This window comes from Tasmannia lanceolata, unplaced genomic scaffold (genome assembly GCF_043159265.1).
Source record: "Tasmannia lanceolata isolate RefF3 unplaced genomic scaffold, GAP_Taslan_0.1 ptg000016l, whole genome shotgun sequence".
Taxonomy (NCBI): domain Eukaryota; kingdom Viridiplantae; phylum Streptophyta; class Magnoliopsida; order Canellales; family Winteraceae; genus Tasmannia; species Tasmannia lanceolata.
The window spans coordinates 11,869,868-11,890,130 of NW_027518693.1; the positions used below are offsets into that span (position 1 = coordinate 11,869,868).

The following is a 20,263-nucleotide window of genomic DNA, read 5'->3' on the forward strand; positions in this document are numbered from 1 at the left end:
GAAAATGGTTACAAAGGCAGTTCTTGTCTTGAGTTTCCTCTTGCCTTCTTTTCCTTTTCTCCTCAGTGAAGGCAGCTAGAGAACTAGCTGAGAATTATAAAGAAGAAAAAGCAGGTACCGTTTGGGGGAATATTTCCTATCTTTGCCAGTTTGCCTGTTCATTTCTAATTATTCCTTTTTTGTTTTGTTTTCCATATCTTCTTCATCAAGCACCAAAACTGAAGGCATTTTTTTATCTCTGTCATTCTAAACATCAGTCAAAATCAAAATCGTTTTTTCACATATCCATCTAGTATGTAGTCTCTTGTACAGGTTTTAAAACAGAAAATGCTAAACGTACTACATTCAATTGGAAAAAGTTTATAATGATTGTAACTTGTGATTATATTATTGCAGTAGTTATATGTTACTGATGCTAGCACTACCATGTTTTGATAATTAAATAAAATCAACCTGTCTCTTCCTTTTTAATTAACTTATGAGAGCTTTGTAGGAACTGTAATTACCTTTGATAGATGTTTAAACAATTAAAGGCAAGCTTAGTTAGTGCAGTTATCAAAATATAGTAGTGCCAATCAGTAGCCTAGTTAAATAGTGGTCCATCAATGAACCTAATAGATAATCCTTGTGATCACAGTTACCAAATACGTATTATGAAGCCACTAGGGGAACCTATCACACCTGTTTGCTACGCTGGCCAAGACTGTGTCATGAGTGGAACAGCCGTGAATGAATGAGGGCCATGTCGGTTTGGCTGTTGAGGGGAGCTAGGCTCCACACACATGAAGCATCCTTGTTTATATTATAGTCTTGCTCATAACAGTGTATTGAATAGAAAATCTTATGTAGTAACCAAGTACGTATCTTATAATTTTAATGTTATCGTGACAAATTGAATGTTTTTGATATTATATGATAAAACACATCTGCATTAGCTACCCAAAGTGTTTAAAAACTCCTTGACCTGACAAGGAACTCGCCCCAAGTCGACTCCTTTTTGCCTCGGCCGCGTTCTGCATTCCGCATTTCGCCCTTCAAAGTCAATAAACTCTTTGACTCTCCCGAGTTATGAGTTATGACCGCGTCAACTGCTTTCTTGGCCGCATCCGCGCCGAGTTGACAAGGATTTTTCTTAGCCGCGTTCCGCGTCACATCCGCGTTTTTAAACACTAAGTCACCCAATTAATTCTGGATCGGGTTTTCCTAGTCCCTTAATCAACGGATGTTATCTCTCTTCAGAATGAAACTTGGACCTAATCAACAGATGTGATGCTTTTTTGGGGGTTTATTTTAAAGAAGTATTTCGATGTTGGTATTTTCACCCTTAGATAAGATTCTGACCAAGGGAAATGATATATTCACCCCTTTTTTCTAATTTGGGACGACTAAAGAACATGAGATAAGATTATTGGACATAGATTTGCTAGGTGATTTCGCAGAAAGCCATTTCGCGGCTCACTTTTGCAGGAGAGAACAGCCACCTCTGATAAATTAGAATAAGACAAAATCAGCGGGCAAAAAAAAAATGTTAATTTTTTTAGTTTTTCTCTCCTGCAAAATTGAGACGCAAAATGGCTTTCCTCGAACTTGCCTAGCAAATCTATGTCCAATATTCTTATTTCTCATTATTCTTTAGTTGTCTGAAGCACCTCTTTAATTACCCAACTTACCCCTATTATTTGTGTTACCCACTCTTTAGACACTCACTTACATCCTCATCTTCATCTCTCTACCATACAGCCATGAAATTAGTTAAATTTAGCTTGTTGGACACTTTTAATTCATTAGTTACCCCATACTTTGTAGTTCATTAATCAGACATTTTATTTTCCATTGCAATAAAATTGCTTTTTTCAATTTATGTCACTCATAACATTATCTGTCTTGTAGATCTAGCTTTAAAACAAATATTGCTAAAAGTTTTGATAACAGATTTCATGATGCAACATGAAAGTTGGTTATTAGGAGAAAGACGTCTTTTGAATGCACGGTACCCACTTAATAAGGGCAGACCTAGTCGCACCACTGACCCACACAGGGGAGGACCTGATAATGTTGGACCTAGTTGCAGCACTGACCCACACTGCGTCCAGACAGGACCATCACACAAAGAAAGGCATTGTCGAATTGGCTGCATTTGAAGCACTCACCTTTATATTATAATTTTACTTATTTCAGTGTATTGAATTGAAAAACTTATGTAGTAACATAGCATACTATCATTTTCACGTAATTATGGAAAATTGGGTATTGCTGAAAGGAATTTTTTCACCCCCTGTAGGATTATGCGCCCCACTTTTAACGTGAATTGTGGGCAACTTTAACGCTTTTTGACGTCAAATCACGCTACAAGTGGGGCGCATAATCCTAGAAGTGAGGCGAAAAAATCATCGCCCTTGCTGAAATTATGCGATAAAAAGATCTGTAATAGCATAAGCCCGATATTCCTAATCCTGGTTTTTCTTTGGTTGTTCTCTTTGTTTTCTTTGGTTAATTGGTTGTTCTCTTTGGAGGTACAATTCCTGACTATCTCACAGTTATACCTTATAGAGAATCAATCAATGCTTACATATAGAGCACTTTATTAACTAATCACCATCAAGATGATCCAATGGTGTGATCTCAACCTAATCTAACGGTGAGATCTCATATATTCTAATAAATATAAAAGAAAATGCAGTGCAGATTTCATCTCCTAAATTTAACCTTTTAAAATTCAGGCCAGTCCTTTTTAAATTCAAACAACTCAGTCCTCTTTGTTGGAAAGACCGACCTTGTGAAAGAGACCACTCAGTCCTCTTTGTTGGAAAGACCGACCTTGTGAAAGAGACCACTCAGTCCTCTTTGTTGGAAAGAATGACCTTGTAAAAGGGGAAAAAATACTACACGGCTAAGCTGATTGGAGATTTTATATGTTTTGTGCTTGTGAAGTCCGGAGTATTTTTCAAAAAGTGTGTGGCCCACTTCATAGGATGATCTAGAACGTCCATTTTTTGGGCCACAATGTAATCACATTGTATCCCATAAATCAACTTCATAGGATGATCCTAACCCTTCGATCTATAGAGATTTCTATAGTGTGCAGCTCCTCTACAGATCGGAGGTTAGGATCACCTGTTAAGATGAATTATGGGCTACAACCTATTTACCTTGTGGCCCAACAAATGAACAGTTTGGATCATCCTAAGAAGTTGGCCCACTATACTTTTAGAAAAAATGTTGTGGACCAGCATATAAAATCTCTACAGCAGTTTGGATCCTCCTATGGAGTGGGCCCACTATACTTTTTGAAAAAAAAAATACTGTGGCCCAACAAACCGTATAGTCCAGTATTTTTCAAAAAAGTACTATACGTGCGGGCCACACGATGGGACAATCCAAAACCGTCCACTTGATAAGTTGTGGCCCAAAATCAATTCCATAGGATGATCCCAACCCTCTGATCTATGGAGGTTTCTTCTTTAGATTGGAGGGCTAGGATCATCCTATGGAAATGATTTTTTTGGGCACAACCCATTTACGTTTTGACCCATTAAATGGACGGTTTGGATCATCCCATGGGTACACAACATATAAAAACTCATTCTTTATTAAGAAGTCTTCTTCGATTTAGGTGATTTGAGGGGTTTGGGTTTTTTGTTTTCTGCTGGTTAAAGAGGGGAGGAGCCTTTGAAAATAAATTCTCATCACTGCCTCTTCATCTTCCATCACCCCAAAATCTACAAAGCTATATTGTAAGTTTCTATCTGGAAATGTTCGAAAAAGGGCCCCATGTTTATAGAGAGAAAGATGAAAGTCATGCCTGTCTGTGGGACGGCAATCTGGTCATTGGAGAAAATGCATGCTATTACCTCGATGGCTGTGAATAAGGTTTGGTTTAAACTTCATTAAAGAATAGGATTAATTTGAGTATTGACTAGTCTTCACATATTTTCTTCAATTGCCGCTGGCAGGTTTTTTCAGGATCAATATAGGGGAATAATCTGGAATTAATAATATGCTATAGAGATGATTATGGAGAGGAGCTCTGTGAAGGATATGAATAGGGCCCACATTTCTGCAAGCCAGCTTTGCAAATAATGTACTGTCAAAGGTAAATTACTTGTTCAGTTTTGAGACTGATATGTTCGATTTATAATTTACATTTGTTAAGAGTTGGGTTAATTTTTTAAGGTGTGTTGATTTAATTAGCTGTTCTTTCATTTTTCAAATGGGATTTAATTGATGTATGTGTCTCCCCCCTTCTCCATTGGAATGGGTGTGGCTTTCTTTTCATGTGAGAATGGTGTGTGCATGATGCGTACCCATGGGCCCTTTTCTTGTCAGGCATTGCTCTTAATTCTTTTAATTGCTCTAACCCAACATCATTTCCCTTATGTGTTAGATATAATGGAATTTATGGGTTACATTTTAGAGAGATGCAAAAGCTTTTAACTTTTGCTAACACCCAGTAACATTAGAAATGATGTTGGGCTACAGTCAAAAGCTTTTATTTCCCTACACATAAACACACAATATTAAGGTTTTTCCCCTGTTTTTTACTTCTATGGATCTTCCAAGTGCTTATCAAACGATCACAGGAGCTAATACCACTCCCGGGGGGAATTTTCTTTGAGTGTGGATGAGGGCCTATATATCTATATGTATATAGCTAGATGGGGAAATACTTTTCAATACTAATGAGTACTCATGTCCTTTTTAACTTTCCATTTTAACTATTTTATTTAGACTTTTTTTTCGCAAATGATGTTATGTAATGTCAGTGATAGCGCATAGGCTATTTGGAATTTCATATATGTTGCTTAGGATATAATTTTTGGAGAATAGTTGCCACATTGTGATGGGAGTGGCCTCATTTTCCATTCGTTAGCTAATACTTGCCTCATTGTCATTCTATTCATCCATTTTGTATTTATCTACTGCTAAAATCTTGGATATTGTTTATTTCTTAGTTGCTGCTGTATGGCTTTCTTTTTCTTACTTACGGGTTTCTTAATAGTTTAGAGATATAAGAGAAACCCATATCATAAAGTAGAACCTACTGTGTGGAAATCCTATTAAACTCAAGTTGTTAAGATTTTCTTGAGGTATAAAATGACCAAATATATACCTTTATGTACTTAATTTATCAATCTACGAGAAACATTTATCATAGGGGTTTAGTCGTGTTGGACTTTGGAAAACTCCAGGGAACTTGAAGAGTAACTAACCCCTTAGTCGCACCCGACTTTTGGCTTCCACTCCGAAAGCCGAGTTAGTCGGAGAGTCAGGGATTTAGCCCAGATACCCCCAAAATCCCATTCGCTTGTTAGAATCCAGGAATCCTTATCATTTGGGAATACCTTCAAAATTCTAAACGGACAGTTCCTCTTTTTGGAAAATGATAACAATGCCTCTATTTCATGGAGAAAAAAAGAAAATTAGAAAAACGTAGAAAAAATTATAAATAAAAGAAAAATGACTAAAATACCCCTATCCCATGAAAAAATAACAAAAAAAAAAGGAAAACTAGAAAAACCTAAATGGAAATTTTTTAAAATACCCTAGTGATAAAAAATTACCAAAATGCCGTTATTTCATTATTAAAAATGATCGAAATACACTTATTTCATGCAAAAAAAAAAATGGAAAAAAATCGTAACATATCCCTATGTCATAAAAAATGACCAGAATACCATTATCTAAGGAAAATGAACAAAATACCTTTCTGCCATTGAAAAAATAGAAAAAAAATCAAAATCCTAAAATTCCCTTACGTCTTGGAAAATAACCAAAATGCCCTTGTAACATGAAAAATAAACAAAATATTCTTGTCTTATGGGAAAATTAGAAATAAAAAAAAAAAAGAAGAAAATGTAAAAATTCCTAAAAAGGAAAATCTCTTATTAAAAAAAAGACCAGAATACCCTAATCTCATGAAAAATGAACCAATTTCCCTTAGCTCATAAAAAATAACCAAAATACCCTTACCAAAATAATCAAAATGCTCATCTCATGGAAAATGACCTAAATAAGCAACTATAGGGGAGACCACCTACATGCATCATCTAAACCATTCATTTATTGGTCCACGGCCTAGGTTAGCTGACAATATTTGTTTATTTGAACCCGACAACTGGGGCCCACAACTTTTTGAAGTAATAGTGAAAATCAGAATGTAAAACTTTTCAGGACTTTAAAATCTCCCATTTCTTCATGGCTAATACTGACTCTGAAGTCCCTGCTGAAGAGTTCCGAAAATTCCCCGAAGTCATCCACAGTCTGTTAGACTTTTACTGAAAGAGAATGATGACAAGGATGAGAAATCAATATGTTTATAAAAGATGGTATTATTGGTTTGTGTTGTGGGTCCATCCGCATAAAGAGGCCCCAGACCCGCACGTCTCTCAATTAATAAAAAAGAGAGTCGTGGGTGGGGTTTTCACTCGAGTGAAAAAAAAAAGTCAAAAAGAGAAACAGAGAGAGGAGAGACGAAAGAAAGGAAATGCAAAAAAAAAAAAAAAAAAACCAAAGCGGGTTTTCTCTAGGTGATCTAGGGTTTTTGCTTGGGGGCTAAAACTCTAAAGGGGTTTGGAATCTTAACCTATTGAAGATTGAAGTCTTTCAAGGGCACGAAAGAAGAAGAAGAAGAAGAAGAAGCCAAAACTAGGGTTTTGAAGTGGTTATTGGAGAAGAAGAATAAGATCTCTAATGCTTGGTTCTTTGAGTTGAGAAAGCGTTCTCTTGTAAGGGCTTTTTGAGGTAAACCTGTATTTCCTCCAAGATTTCATTGTTAATCTTCTATTCTTGTTGTATGCCTCAAGTTTATGGAAAACATGAGAAGAAAGACTTTGTATTCCACTTTTCCTTAATGGATTTTATTCGGAGTTTGTCCCGTGGTATTTCCCTTCACATTGGAGGGTTTTCCATGTTAAATCATATGTTCTTGATTGTGCTTTGGTGGATTAGTATTTTGGTGCTTTGTGGTTTCTTGTTCGTGGCTAGTTTCTTGATTCACAAATAGATTTATCCACTGCGGTCAATCCGTGTTTCCCCAACAAACTGGTATTAGAGCCAGGTTGGGATTTTTTTATTCATCTGTGGATAAAAAAGATGGAGGCAAGTACCACATCAAGGATGATTAGCCTAAACAAAGGAAATTGGTTAATCTGGAAAGGCAAGGTGGGAAGACCTACTATATTCAAGAGACCTCTATTTGCCAATTAAGGGAATAGAGAAAAAACAAGAATTCGTAACTGCTGATGATTGGAACAAGTTGGATAGGAAAACTATCGCTTGTATCTGACAATAGTTGGATGATGTTGTGTTCCACCATGTGGCAATACAAACTAGAGCAAGTTCCTTGTGGAAGAAGTTACATGATTTATATGAGAGAAAGACGGTTGGTAATAAGGCGTTCTTGATTCAAAAGCTTGTACACTTGAAGTTTAACGAGAATGTGCCAGTTGTAGAGCACTTGAATGAAATGCAGAGCATCGTGAATCAGCTTGCAGCTATGAAGATGGTGCTAGATCATGAGCTACAAGAACTGTTATTGCTAAGCTCATTGCCTGACAGTTGGGAGACTCTTCTCGTATCCCTTAGTAACTTGGTGCCCAATGGTATTGTCACCATGAGCCAAGTTACAAGCATTTTGTTGAATGAAGTGAGAACAAAATCTGTAGATTCCTAGCATTCCCAAGCATTAGTCACTGAAGGACGGGGGAGATCAAAGGATAGGAAAAATTACTTGCCGTAGCAAATCAAGAGGAAGATCCAAGTCAAGAAGTGGATTGGTTTGTTTTCATTGTAGGAAGCCTGAACATATGAAGAGGGATTGTAGAAAATTCAAAAGTGAGCAAAAGAAAGGAAAAGGTAGTCAAGAAAGTAGAGAAACTCAAGACACCACCGCAGTGGCATCGAGTGAAGTTGTGGTCTTCTCGATATGTGGTGAAGGTTGTGTTAGCACAATGTCTAATGGGTCGAATCGGGTGATTGACTCAGGAGCCTCCTTTCATGCCACCTCAAACAGAGATTTCTTTACCACATATAAGTTGGGTAACTTTGGTTCGGTAAGAATGGGAAATGGTGTATCAAAGATTGTTGGCATTGGTGATGTTGGCATTACTATCAATGTTGGATTCAAGTTGATACTCAAAGATGTGAGGCATGTTCTTGACCTCGGATTAAATCCCATCTTAAGGGGAAAGCTTGATGATGAAGGGTATGTATCACAGTTTGGCAATGGAGTGTGGAAGTTGAGAAAATTCTCTATTCTTGTGGCAAGAGGCAAGAAGTGTCGCTCCCTCTACAAGACAGAAGGTCAGTTATCTAAGGGAGAGATAAATTCCCTTGAAGAATATCTACCATATTTATGGCATCGGCGACTTGGGCACTTGAGCGAGAAAGGTTTGAAAATTTAGGTGAAGAACAGTTCCCTTTCAAAACTCAAGGTGCGTCCTTAACCCCTTGTGATCATTATTTAGTTGGAAAACAACCTTCCAACTACATAGGGTTTCTTTCTCTCATTCTAAAGCTAACCAGAAAACTATTATCCTTGATTTAGTTTATTGATGTATGTGGCCCTATGACTATAAGAACTCTTGGTGGTGCATTGTATTTTGTTTCTTTTATTGGTGATGCATCCATGAAAGTTTGGACCTATGCTATGAAGAGCAAAGATGAAGTGTTTGAAATCTTTCAAAGGTTCCATGCTATGGTTGAGAGGCAAACATCTAAGGCATTGAAATGTCTCCGTTCGAATAATGGTAAAGCGTACACCTCAAGAAAGTTTCATGTTATGGTTGAGAGGCAAACGTCCAAGGCATTGAAATGTCTCCGCTCGGATAATCGGGGAGAGTACACCTCAAGAAAGTTCAAGGATTAGCGAAGAATGGCGTTAGACATGAGAAAACAATCCCTTCCACGCCACAGCACAATGGTGTTGCAGAAAGAATGAACCGCACAATACTTGAAATTATTCGAAGCTTGCTTTCATCGGCAAAGTTAGCTAAGGAGTTTTGGGGTGAAGCCATGTGTACAGCGTACTACCTGATAAATAGATATCCTTCATCGCCATTAGAATGAGAGGTTCCGAAAGAGTATGGACAGGCAAAGATGTGTCATACTCACACTTACGAGTGTTTGGATGCAAGGCCTTTATGCATGTACCTAAGGATAATCGAAGCAAGCTTGATGACAAGGCAATCCAATGTGTATTTTTGGTTTATGATGATGATGGGGGTACAGGTTGTGGGATCCCAAGGTTAAGAAGTTACATAAAAGCCACGATGTGGTTTTTCACGAAGCTCAAAAGATTTTTTATTTTGGTAAGGAAGAAACACCAAAAGAAGTTATAGTTGAGATCATGGTTTTAAATTTCGACCGAAATTCGACCGACACCGAAATGACGGAAAATCGAAACAATATATTATTTTGGCCGAAATTTCAGAATTTAGGTAAAAATTTCGATAGTTCCGAAATTTCACCCAAAAAACTTGTTTTTTTGTAATTAATTTAATATTTCACCGAAATTTCTGTAATTTCGGCTGAAATTTAATATTGAATAAAATAATCTTTTCGGTTCAGTACCAGATTTCGACCGAAATTTCAAAATTTCAGGGGTCCGAAACCGGTACCGAAATCGAAATTTTAAACCTTGGTTGAGATACCAAAACGTCAAGTCCCCTTACCCACAATGATGATGATGAGCAAGAAGTTGATGAAGAAGAAGATCAGACATGGGGTGGTGAGGCCCCTCAAATAGATGAAGATGATGTATATGAGGATGTGCATGGTGATACCGAGCAGGGGGGCCGCCCTCTCAAGAAGAGCCATCTATGTTGAGAAGATCAGAAAGAGAAAGAAAGGCCTCCACTAGATATCCATCATCAGAGGATGTGACTCTCACAGGAGGTGAACTGGAAACCTTTAAAGAAGCCATGACACATGAGCATAAAGAACAGTGACAAAAGGCTATGCAAGAAGAGCTAAATTCCTTGCATGAGAACAAGACCTATGAGTTAGTTGAGTTGCCAAATGATCGAAAAGCTTTGAAGAACAAGTGGGTATTAAAAGTGAAGAATGAAGATGACAAGAAGAATATGAAGTACAAGGCAAGGCTAGTTGTGAAAAGATTTAGGCAGAAAAAGGGAGTTGACTTTGATGAGATTTTCTCCCGTGGTCTAACTGCTAGCCTAGAGTTGGAAGTTGAACAACTAGATGTCATGACTGCTTTCTTCCATGAAGACTTGAATGAAGAAATCTACATGGAACAGTCAGATGGGTTTCATCATTCATGTAAAGGGAAGCGCACATGATTTGCAGGTTGAAGAAGAGCTTGTACAGCTTGAAGCAAGCTCCAAGACAGTGGTATAAGAAGTTCGATTCATTTATGATGCATCAAGGGTACAAAAGAACGGCTCCTAATCACTGTGTGTATGTCAGAAAGTTTCCTGGTAGTAATTTTGTTATTCTCTTATTATATATAGATGATATGCTTATTGTTGGTCAAGATGCTAGCCTCATTGGCAAGTTAAAGAAAGAGTTGAACCAAGTCTTTGACATGAAAGACCTAGGGCCGGTAAAGCAGATTTTGGTATGGCAGTGAAGCGTGATAGAAGAAACAAGAAGTTATGGCTATCACACGAAAAGTACATTGAGAAAGTACTTGAAATGTTCAATATGAAAAATGCCAAGCCCGTTAGCACTCCACTAGCTGGTCACTTCAAGCTGAGTAAGAAGTTGTCTCCAACCAGTAATGAAGAGAAGAAAGAGATGGACAAGATTCCCTATTCGTCAGCCATAGGGAGCATAATGTATGCTATGGTTTGTACAAGGCCCTACATAGCATATACGACTGGTTTAGTAAGCAGATATCTGACAAATCCTGGCAAGCAACATTGGAAAGCTATAAAGTGGATATTGAGGTATCTAACAGGTACTTCAAAACAGTGCTTGTGTTTTGGAAACACATCACCCAAGGTGGAAGGCTATACAGATGCAGACATGGCAGGAGATATGGACAAGAGGAAGCCTACTTCAAGCTACTTGTTTACTTTTGTAGGGGGAGCTATCTCATGGCAATCGAAGCTACAAAAATGTGCTCCATTGTTGACTACGGAGGCGGAGTACATTGTTGCCGTAGAAGCCTGTAAGGAGATGCTATGGCTGAAGCATTTTCTTATAGAGTTCGGTTTGGATCAAAAGGAATACGTAGTCAGATGCGACAGTCAGAGTGCCCTTTGATTTGAGCAAGAATGCTTCTTACCACTCTAGGACCAAGCACATTGATGTGCGGTACCACTGGATTAGAGATATTCTGGAGCATCGATTGTTGGAGATCAACAAGATTCACATCGATCGGAATCCATCAGACATGATGTCGAAGACAGCGCCAAAGGAGAAGTATGAGCTATATAGGGCTTTGGCAGGCATGGGTGCCACGTAAGCATCCAATTCAGAGATCCTCCTTCATTGTGCTAGAGGGGGAGATTGTTGTGGGTCTATCCCTATAAAGAGGCCTCACACTCACACGTCTCTCAATTAATAAAAAAGAGAGTCGTAGTGGGTTTTCACGAGTGAAAACAAACGTCAAAAAGAGAAACAGAGAGAGGAGGGAGGAAAGAAAGAAAAAGAGGAAAAAACCAAAGTGGGTTTTCTCTTGAGTGATCTAGGGTTTTTGCATGGGGGATAAAATACAAAAGGGGTTTGGAATCTTAACCTATTGAAGATTGAAGTCTTTGAAGGGCATGAAAGAAGAGGAAGAAGAAGCCAAAACTAGGGTTCTGAAGTGGTTCTTGGAGAAGAAGAAGAAGATCTCTCACGCTTGGTTCTTTAAGGTGGGAAAGCATTCTCTCGCAAGGGATTTTTGAGGTCAACCCGTATTTCCTCTAAGATTTCATTGTTAATCTTATATATGCTTGTGTATGCCTCCAGTTTTGGGAAAACTTGAGAAGAAAGATTTTGTATTCCTCCCTTAGTGGATTTCTTAGGAGTTTGTCCCGTGGTTTTTCCCTTCACATCGGAGGGTTTTCAACGTTAAAGCGCCTGTTCTTGATTGTGCTTTGATGGATTGGTATTTTTGTGCTTTGTGATTTTTTGTTCGTGGCTAGTTTCTTGATTCATAGATAGAAGGGGAAAATTTATTTGTTGCGGTTAATCCGTGTGTTTCCCCAACAGTTTGAGCCTCTAGCACAATTGGTTGAGGCTTTGTTCTGCGACCTTGATGTCAGAGTTTTAATCCCAGCCTACCTACCAAAAACAATGGTATTCTAAATATCTAATATTGACAATAAGGGGTATTAATAAGTTGCAATGATCATGTTACATTAGAATACCCAAACAAAGTGTATACAAGAATGACCATTGAGGCATTGCCTATCTACTATAGTCCCCAACGATTGATTCTTAGGATTGGTGGCTTGCACTTATATCCACTGCATTCCACTTTCAAGTAAGGGTGCAACTCGAGTCGGGTTCAACTCGATTTTGGGCGGGTTGGGTTGGGTTGCGGGTTGGGAAATGCAAGATGGACAAGTAAGCTTCATAATGGTTGATACTTGGTGCATTATATATTTATACACACACTAACCTGAGTACTATTTCTAAAATTTTAAATTACAGAATGCCACTTGCACTTGCACCCTCAGTAGTGTTCAATCTACATTTATGCACCAAGTTTTCGAATTTCTATATTGGATCCATTAGTTTCTTAACTAGAACTAGTACATCACTATATCATTGACCCTTCATTTCTGATTTTCTATATTGGATCCATTAGTGTCTTAAGTAGATGAATTACATGGCATCCGTGCATATTTTCTAAGGAAAAATATTGGCCGCAAAAGTACAAGTGAGGCCAACATATATAGATGGTCTAAACACGATTCAATATGGAAATCGGGTCGGTCTGGGTTGGGTCGGGTTGGGTTGAGGAAATTGGTCCTCGGGTCGTGTTGAACCCCGCCGGGTTAGGTCGGGCTGGGTTAGAAAAATGGGTTCCTCGGGTTGGGTCGGGTTGAGGCCAACCCGACCCAAACCATCCCGAGTTGCAACCCTACTTCCAAGGTGAATGAAAGTTTGTTATGATTGGTCCACGACAACAATTTTCAGAAAATGTCATCACTATAAGAAGCCTTTTTGTTGGCAAACCTTATCACCAACAAATCTTCTCTTACATAACCTTCTCCTGTGAAGTCAAAGCAAAGTTTGATAAAAAAAATTGAAAGCTGATAGAGTCACGGCAACAAAGTCTAAATACTCACACCGAATCATCTTGATATACATATTAATTCAAAAGTATTTAGTAATTGGAACATTTCCTACATATATTGTAAAGGAAACAAGAGGCCGATTGGTTTCCTAACCATGAAACTTCTAACATTGAGATTTTCCTGATTCCCTCGGATGCTATCACTGACTTTCTTGATGATGATGCTTCAAAAGCCCCTCAATTCAGGTTCCATTAACCTAATATTGTTGGCTTCCTCCAGGATTTCTTGATCAGGTTCCCTGTTTGGGCTAGGCATTTACGAAACGTGATAGCATAATGTGTCTGTTTTCTTTTTGAGCTTCGCCTCCCAAGTTTGTAGAGCATCTTCTTTCCTATAAAATTTGCTTATCCAGCAACAAAAAATAATTTAGTATTTAAACAGAAAAGATGAGAAGCTGCATTTCAAGAATATTATTAATCCCTTGCACCATTTTAAGCAAAACCCACTTACCTACCAAAAATAATCTCTGCTTCAGTCCATTTCTTCCTTGCCATGGGATCTCAATAGTAATTCCTGAGGTAAGACGAATCTTCAAGTAAGAATTGTCCTCTGGTTTGTCTATCTTCGTAGATCCCAACCCCAAGATATAAGTCTTTGATCTCATTCAGTGCAATCACAACATCTCTCATATCCTTTCTTTCTGCTGGTGATTCTATAGAACATGACACACCAATTCTAACCAAAGAAACCAAGCACTCTCTACTTATGTAGCTGTTATTTCTTTCATCACCAATTTCTCCTAAGAGCAGTTGTGGGTCTATAATCTCCATCACCTGTTCAGGTATTGCCATCTTAGCAAATTGGTGAAGGCTTAGATTGTTATGAAACATGTCATCAGTTGGTCTCTTTCCTATGAACATCTCCAATAGAAGTATTCCATAACTGTACACGTCTCCATGAATACCAGCCTTGCCACCCATTCCATACTCTGCCATTTATAAACTCGCAATTTTGACATAAAATACTGAAATAAAGAACCATTGTTATATAAAGAGAAAGAATATATTCTACTATGATGGACAAACAATAATCTTATTTGCATCTGAGACATTAAGGCCAATTTTGAAGCATTACTTTGACACAAAACTATTAGACTATTTGTTTGGATGTAAGGTACTATATGTAATGAAAATTATATGTATATAATTTTGAGACTGTATCAAAAGATTTCCATTTCTCTGTATAGTTAAAAATAAAGAACTGATTTCCCATCCAAGGAAAAAGGAAATTAAATTTATTTAGAAATATTAGAAACAAAATCGATTCTTTTTAAAACCTATTCATGAATCGTATATGCGACGTAGCGAATGTGTTTATAGATGTATGCAGATTTGTGCTAATAAATGTCATGATTTACATGCAATTTGGATCTAATTAAAACCCTACAAGATATATTTAAATGATAAAAGAATAGAAAGGTATTACCTGGAGCAAGATACCCGATAGACCCCTTTATCTCGATTGAGCTATTTTGATTTCCGGATAAATTAGAGGATGCTTCATTAAGGAACACTGCTAACCCAAAATCAGCAACGCGGGCATTCATGTCATCATCAAGTAGAACATTGTTTGGCTTTAGATCACGATGAACTAGTGGTGGTTGACAATGGTGGTGAAGATAATCCAATGCCGACGCTACATCAATGGCTATGTCTAACCTTTGAATGAGTGTCAAATCCTTCGATTGACGTTCCCCTCCTTCTGGATGCAACCACATTTCAAGACTTCCATTAGGCATGAACTCCAAAACTAGAGCTTTAAAATCATTACCTTTAAAGTCAATGCTTGAGCATGAAGTTATAATCTTAACGAGATTCCGATGTCTGATATTTCTCATGGCTTCGCATTCCGCCAAAAAACTCTTAGAAGCTCCACGTTGTTGAAGGTTGAGTACTTTTACTGCAACCATTGTTTTATTGTGCTCTATAATTCCCTTATATACAGAACCAAAGCTTCCTGAGCCGATTAAATTGGTCGAAGAGAAACCATTAGTTGCATTAAGGAGCTCAAGATAAGAAATTTTTAAATGACGATCCGCATTGAAAGAAGTAGGAACATTTTTCTTTCTGGACTTTCTTTTCCAATATAGAACCACCAAGAAACATGAGATCAAAATTAAGCACACAAGTGCACCAGTTACCGGGAGTATAACTCTAAGGGCGAGAGAGTTTCTCTCTTTCTTAGTATCTTGGTTGGGGCATGGGGGCAACATCAAGTTTGGGATGCCTCCACAGAGTTTGTCATTTCCGAGGACTGAAATTGCAGTTTTATTTTTAAATATTCCTTCTTTTGGTATTTCACCCCCAAGATCATTGAAAGATAGATTCAAATAGTTTAGATTAGTAAACTTCTCCAAATATTTTGGGATCGGCCCAGACAAGTTATTGTGCGAAAGATCTAGCTCTTTGATACCTTCCAAATTTTTCAACGATTGAGGAATGGTTCCTTGGAAGAAGTTACCACTCATATAAAGGTACTCCAGACTAAGACAATTTCCTAGAGCGAGCGGAATCTCACCTAACAATTTGTTGTCGGAAATATCCAATCTCTGGAGAAATTTCAGGTCAAAATCTGAAGGTAAGGACCCAATGAAAGAATTTCGGGACAAGTTGAGGGAATTCGATAAAGAAGGAAGGCTGAGAACTTGTACTGGTATCGTGCCAGTGAAGTTGTTATCAGAAAGTTCTACTACTTGAAGATAATGACATTTCTCAAGGGTGGAAGGTATAATTCCCTGTAAATAATTTTGATACAAGTAGAGTTCATTCAGACGAGTAAGGTTGCCAAAGGAAGATGGAATTTGACCAGAAAGTCTATTTCTTGACAAGTACAAACCCTCCAACTTGGTAAGCTTCCCAATACCAATTGGGATGGCACCAGTGAGAATGTTATTATCCATACCCAGTGCTGTTAAGCTCAGAAGATTCTCAATCCCCACGGGAATACTTCCAAATATCTGATTTCCACCTAAAGCTAGGTGTGATAGATTGATTGAGAAGTTAGCTATGGATCTGGGTAATGCACCATTGAGATTATTTAGAACTGCATCTAAAAAATACAGATTGCTACAATTTTTCAAAGATGTAAGGAAACCCAAGTCGTCACCACCCTTGGTTCCAAGTTGATTCCTGCCTAAATTCAAGTATTGGAGACCTTGTATGTTTCCTAGATCCAAAGGCATAGACCCATCAAAATTACACTTAATAAATTCGATTTCTATGAGCCCCGAAGCATTGGATAATGAAACTGGTATGGGTCCTTTAAATTGGTTCTCTCCTACATAAAGATATTGAAGGTTTGGCAGAGTGAGGCCCAAGTCGGGTGGTAGGCTACCAAAAAATTGGTTCCCCGTCACATCAAAAAGTAGTAAAGATGAGAGATTGTAAAGTGTGGTAGGAATCATACCAGACAGTTCATTGCTACCAATTTGAAGATATTCCAAACCTGCTATTCGGCCTAGCTCGTCTGGAATTCTTCCCTCCAGATAATTGTTGCTTAGATAAAGATCAGTGAGAGATGAAAGGTTCCGAACAGAAGGCGGGATGCTTGCTGTGAGATTGTTATATGCAAGATACAGTATACGAAGCTTTGAAAGAGAGGTAAGAACCTCAGCAGGAATTTTTCCAACTAGCTCATTGTGAGTTAAGTCAATGGTCTTGAGTTGAGTGCAATGGCCCAAGTTGGTTGGAATCTCACCTTGAAAAAAATTCCTGCTAAGATTGAGAGTCTGCAATTGGGACAATCGACCTATTTCTTGGGGGATTTCTCCATGGAATGTGTTGTTCCGGAGGTTGAATTCCGTGAGGTAGGTGAGGTTTGCTATTGAGGGAGAAATGGGTCCAACTAAGTTCAGACTCACAAGCTTCAAGGAGACGACATGCTGATTTTGGGGATCGCATTTAATGCCATACCAATTGCAGAAGTGAAGAGAATCATTCCATGTTCTCAAGATAGATAGAGGATCTTCTATTTGATTCTTAAAGATGAGAAGAGCATGACGATCAGTTTCATTTGAGAGTAATAAGGTGTGGGTGTGCGAGAGAAGGGTGAAAAGGATGAGAAATGAGCAGAACTCTCCATAACAACTCATAGAAAAAAACTCCATAGGATTAGAGAAAACGAAAACACTAAGTGCTGAGATACTCACCCTTGCTACTCTGGACTTGCATTTATAGCCACGAAAAGAAAACTAAATATTTGGTTAGCCAACATCCACTAAAGATTTGATGATAAAAGCACAGATTTACTACATGAATAGGTTGCCGAGTGGATGTTTCACGTTTGTCGAAATTCTTCACACCCACTATAAAAGTCTAAGACTCTTTTTCTCCGACCACCTTTTCTCTCTAAAACTAATAATTACTGAGACCGTGTATGTATCTCTATTAAGAACTGGTGAAGGTTCATTGAGATTTCCTGAAAAAAAAAGAAAAAGAAATGATGAGTGGCAAGGTTGTGAGCCGCCCCAAAATACCCTCAAGTTCCCACTCCATGTGTGAAAGAGAGTTGTAATATGAAATAAAATGAGTATTTTACTAACATTGATTGTGTTGGAACTTGAGAGGGAAAGGGAAAAAAAAGAGGAGTTGGGTGGAGAGGAAAGATTTTAGATTGGAAAAAATGAGAGGATTTGAAAGTATTTCGTTCTAAGATATGATGAAGAGAAAAAAAGATATAATAAAGGGAAGAATGGTGTGTTGACGGGAGGAGAATAGAATAAAATTAAAAAAAAAAATTGAAGGAAAGAATTTCTTTTGGGAAATGATATCAGCACAACCATATTTTGATGTTTTATCCAAGGTTTTAAATTTCAACTGAAATCCGAAATTTCGGGTTTCGATGGAGAACGAAACCGAAATCGTGGTAACTTGAAACGTTAAAAAATTTCGACCGAAATTTCGGTTCCCCTAAATTTCGGTCTGAAATTTCAGGAAAATCCCCAAAAATATGGAATTTTGACTTTGTTTAATATTCTCCCGAAATTTTGAGCGACATTACCAAAATTTCGGCCGAACAAGATAAAATATTGCTTTTTTTTATTTCGTCGTTTCAAACGAAATTTCGAAATTTTGGCCGAAATTTTGGTTTCGGTGAGGACTGAAATGCATTCCAAAACCAAAATGTAAAACCTTGGTTTTATCAAACCATCTCGACTTTTTAGTCTTTAAAGAGCTGTCAAAAGGTTATTACATTTCCCAAAAATCTCTCAGAAGCAAATTAAATAAGAAAAGACAGCTAGGTTTTTTGAAAATATCAAAATATGGTTGTGCTAATATGGTTTAACCTTTTTATTAAAAGATACTAGTGGGACGATGCAGAAACCCACTAAAATTTTTCTTGCGCAATGAATTGATCAAACAAATAGTCAGTTTTGTGAATGAATGCCGTCAACATGCACTTGCATTGTTTTAGTCTATGTCTTATTGGCACTAGAATATTTAATTTCTGTCTCCACTATCTCCATCGTACACGTGACGGAGACTCGCACTCAAATTTATGGCCTCAACGAATGAATGAAATGTTAAGAGTTGAAAGAAATAATCAACTGCCCAAAAGTTGCACATATCCGTGAGTTAATTTCATCAATGAGTGTAATACTGACACCATAGTTGGTGCTGAAATCCACTTTGAGGGTTGATGCCTGCTAGAGCTTCAATCTGTGATCTTCCTGTGCTCAAAAACGCGTCTTAGGTGATGCAAAATGCATGGCGTTGAACAAGTCTTCTTTTTTTTTTCGTCATTTTATTTGTGGTATTCTTTTAGGGCATCAAATATTATTCTTTTGACCATATTTGTTATCTTTAGAAACGTTTTTCAATTACCTATCTAGCAAGCCCAAGATCATACGATTTGGATGTGATTTGAGCAAGTTATGAGCATTTTTAGGATATGGTAATTGTCTATGACGGGATTACTATTTTAGAATTATCTTAGTCCTATTTCTTGCTTTTATTTCTGTTACTTTAGATAAAAGATGGAGAATAATTATTAGGCAAGTATTTAGGGTTGCTATTTTTGGGTTTTGGCTCTCTATATAATGTACTTGTGGAGAAAGAAACAAATTGAATAAAGTTTATTTCGTGGTAAATCGAAATTTCGGTCTGAAATTTCAGGAAAATCCCAAAAAATATGGAATTTTGACTTTGTTTAATACTAGTAAAATATGCATGTGCACGGCACGTGCCACTAAGGTATTTTACAATTTGTTTATTTCAATATTTTATTAATGAATTAGTATAATTTTTTAAAATTATTGTTCACATATTGTTCAATATTACTACGTAATTATTGTTAATTTCAGAAGAAATTTAATATTAGAATAATCAAAGAAATGGCAACATGATCAATTAGTAGAAGAAACAGGAAAAAAATTTCTTTCAAAGAACAAATAAACTTCTTTGATTTATTGGATGAAGAAATAAATGTTGTAGGGTGGCATGGATCGAGGGGCTCCCTTCAATTCAGCATTCTTCTTGAAAGAAATGGGATATTTTGTTGCAAAGAGGAGAGAGTATTTGAAAGGCAGAGAGATAAGACCGTAAATGTATCAAATACTTATCACAAACCTAAGCAAATCTGCATCAAGTTTCGAATCTATAAAAAATCAAATCATAATGATAGTTCCAGTAGAACCTAATTCTATCATTTCAGCAACCTATCAACATGCAATTCTCCAATTGCCAGCTTCCACCACCGACCAAGATCTCGCTATATAGCGGTTTCTAAGAACCAAAAAACAAAAAGCATGATAAAAATCTCCAAACCCTATTTCAAAACATCAACAGAACACGCACAACTCTCCTCGAAGCTTTTGATCCATCAGAGAGACTGGGCTCTTAATTAGTAGCAATTTTACCTACTAAGATTGATAAAAAATAAAAAGTAAATCAAGTTAGAATGGATACTATATAGTCTATAAGGATTTTCTTTTGAAAACCATAGGCACCTGATCAGGATTTCCGACTGAGAAATAAAAAAATATACAGAAATAAGAATTCCTACAAATAACA

General features: G+C 37.3%; 2 protein-coding genes and 1 long non-coding RNA gene across 7 annotated transcripts in view; 1 reads left to right on the top strand and 2 right to left on the bottom strand.

Annotated features, from left to right (window-relative positions):
* LOC143848038 (uncharacterized) overlaps positions 1–20,263 on the bottom strand; it is a 59,271-nt gene that overhangs the window by 6,044 nt on the left and 32,964 nt on the right. The gene's annotated exons all lie outside the window — the stretch shown is intronic.
* On the top strand, positions 3,626–4,229 carry LOC143848039 (uncharacterized). Its single transcript, XR_013235288.1, has 2 exons — positions 3,626–3,870; positions 3,954–4,229. It is a non-coding gene; the product is annotated as an uncharacterized LOC143848039 (long non-coding RNA).
* Positions 13,241–17,406, bottom strand: LOC143848036 (putative receptor-like protein kinase At3g47110). 5 transcript variants are annotated; one of them, XR_013235282.1, is made up of 3 exons: positions 14,679–17,405; positions 13,704–14,181; positions 13,241–13,584 (listed from the first exon to the last, which is right to left on the bottom strand). XR_013235282.1 is itself a non-coding variant. In XM_077356810.1 (3 exons), exons 1-2 carry the CDS (start codon positions 17,356–17,358, stop codon positions 13,754–13,756), a joined length of 3,108 nt encoding a protein of 1,035 aa, XP_077212925.1. In that variant the 5' UTR covers positions 17,359–17,405; the 3' UTR covers positions 13,241–13,584; positions 13,708–13,753. The 5 variants fall into 5 exon arrangements, 3 of the variants coding, with proteins under 3 accessions (XP_077212925.1, XP_077212924.1, XP_077212926.1); XR_013235283.1 differs by having other exon boundaries at positions 13,241–13,596; XM_077356810.1 differs by having other exon boundaries at positions 13,708–14,181.

Bases quoted from the DNA above. Each gene is read 5' to 3' on its own strand.
- LOC143848036 (XM_077356810.1), bottom strand. From the start codon at position 17,358: ATGGAGTTTTTTTCTATGAGTTGTTATGGAGAGTTCTGCTCATTTCTC. The intron at 14,182-14,678 runs GTAATACCTTTC...TATAAATGGCAG, and splicing joins TATCGGGTATCTTGCTCCAG to AGTATGGAATGGGTGGCAAG.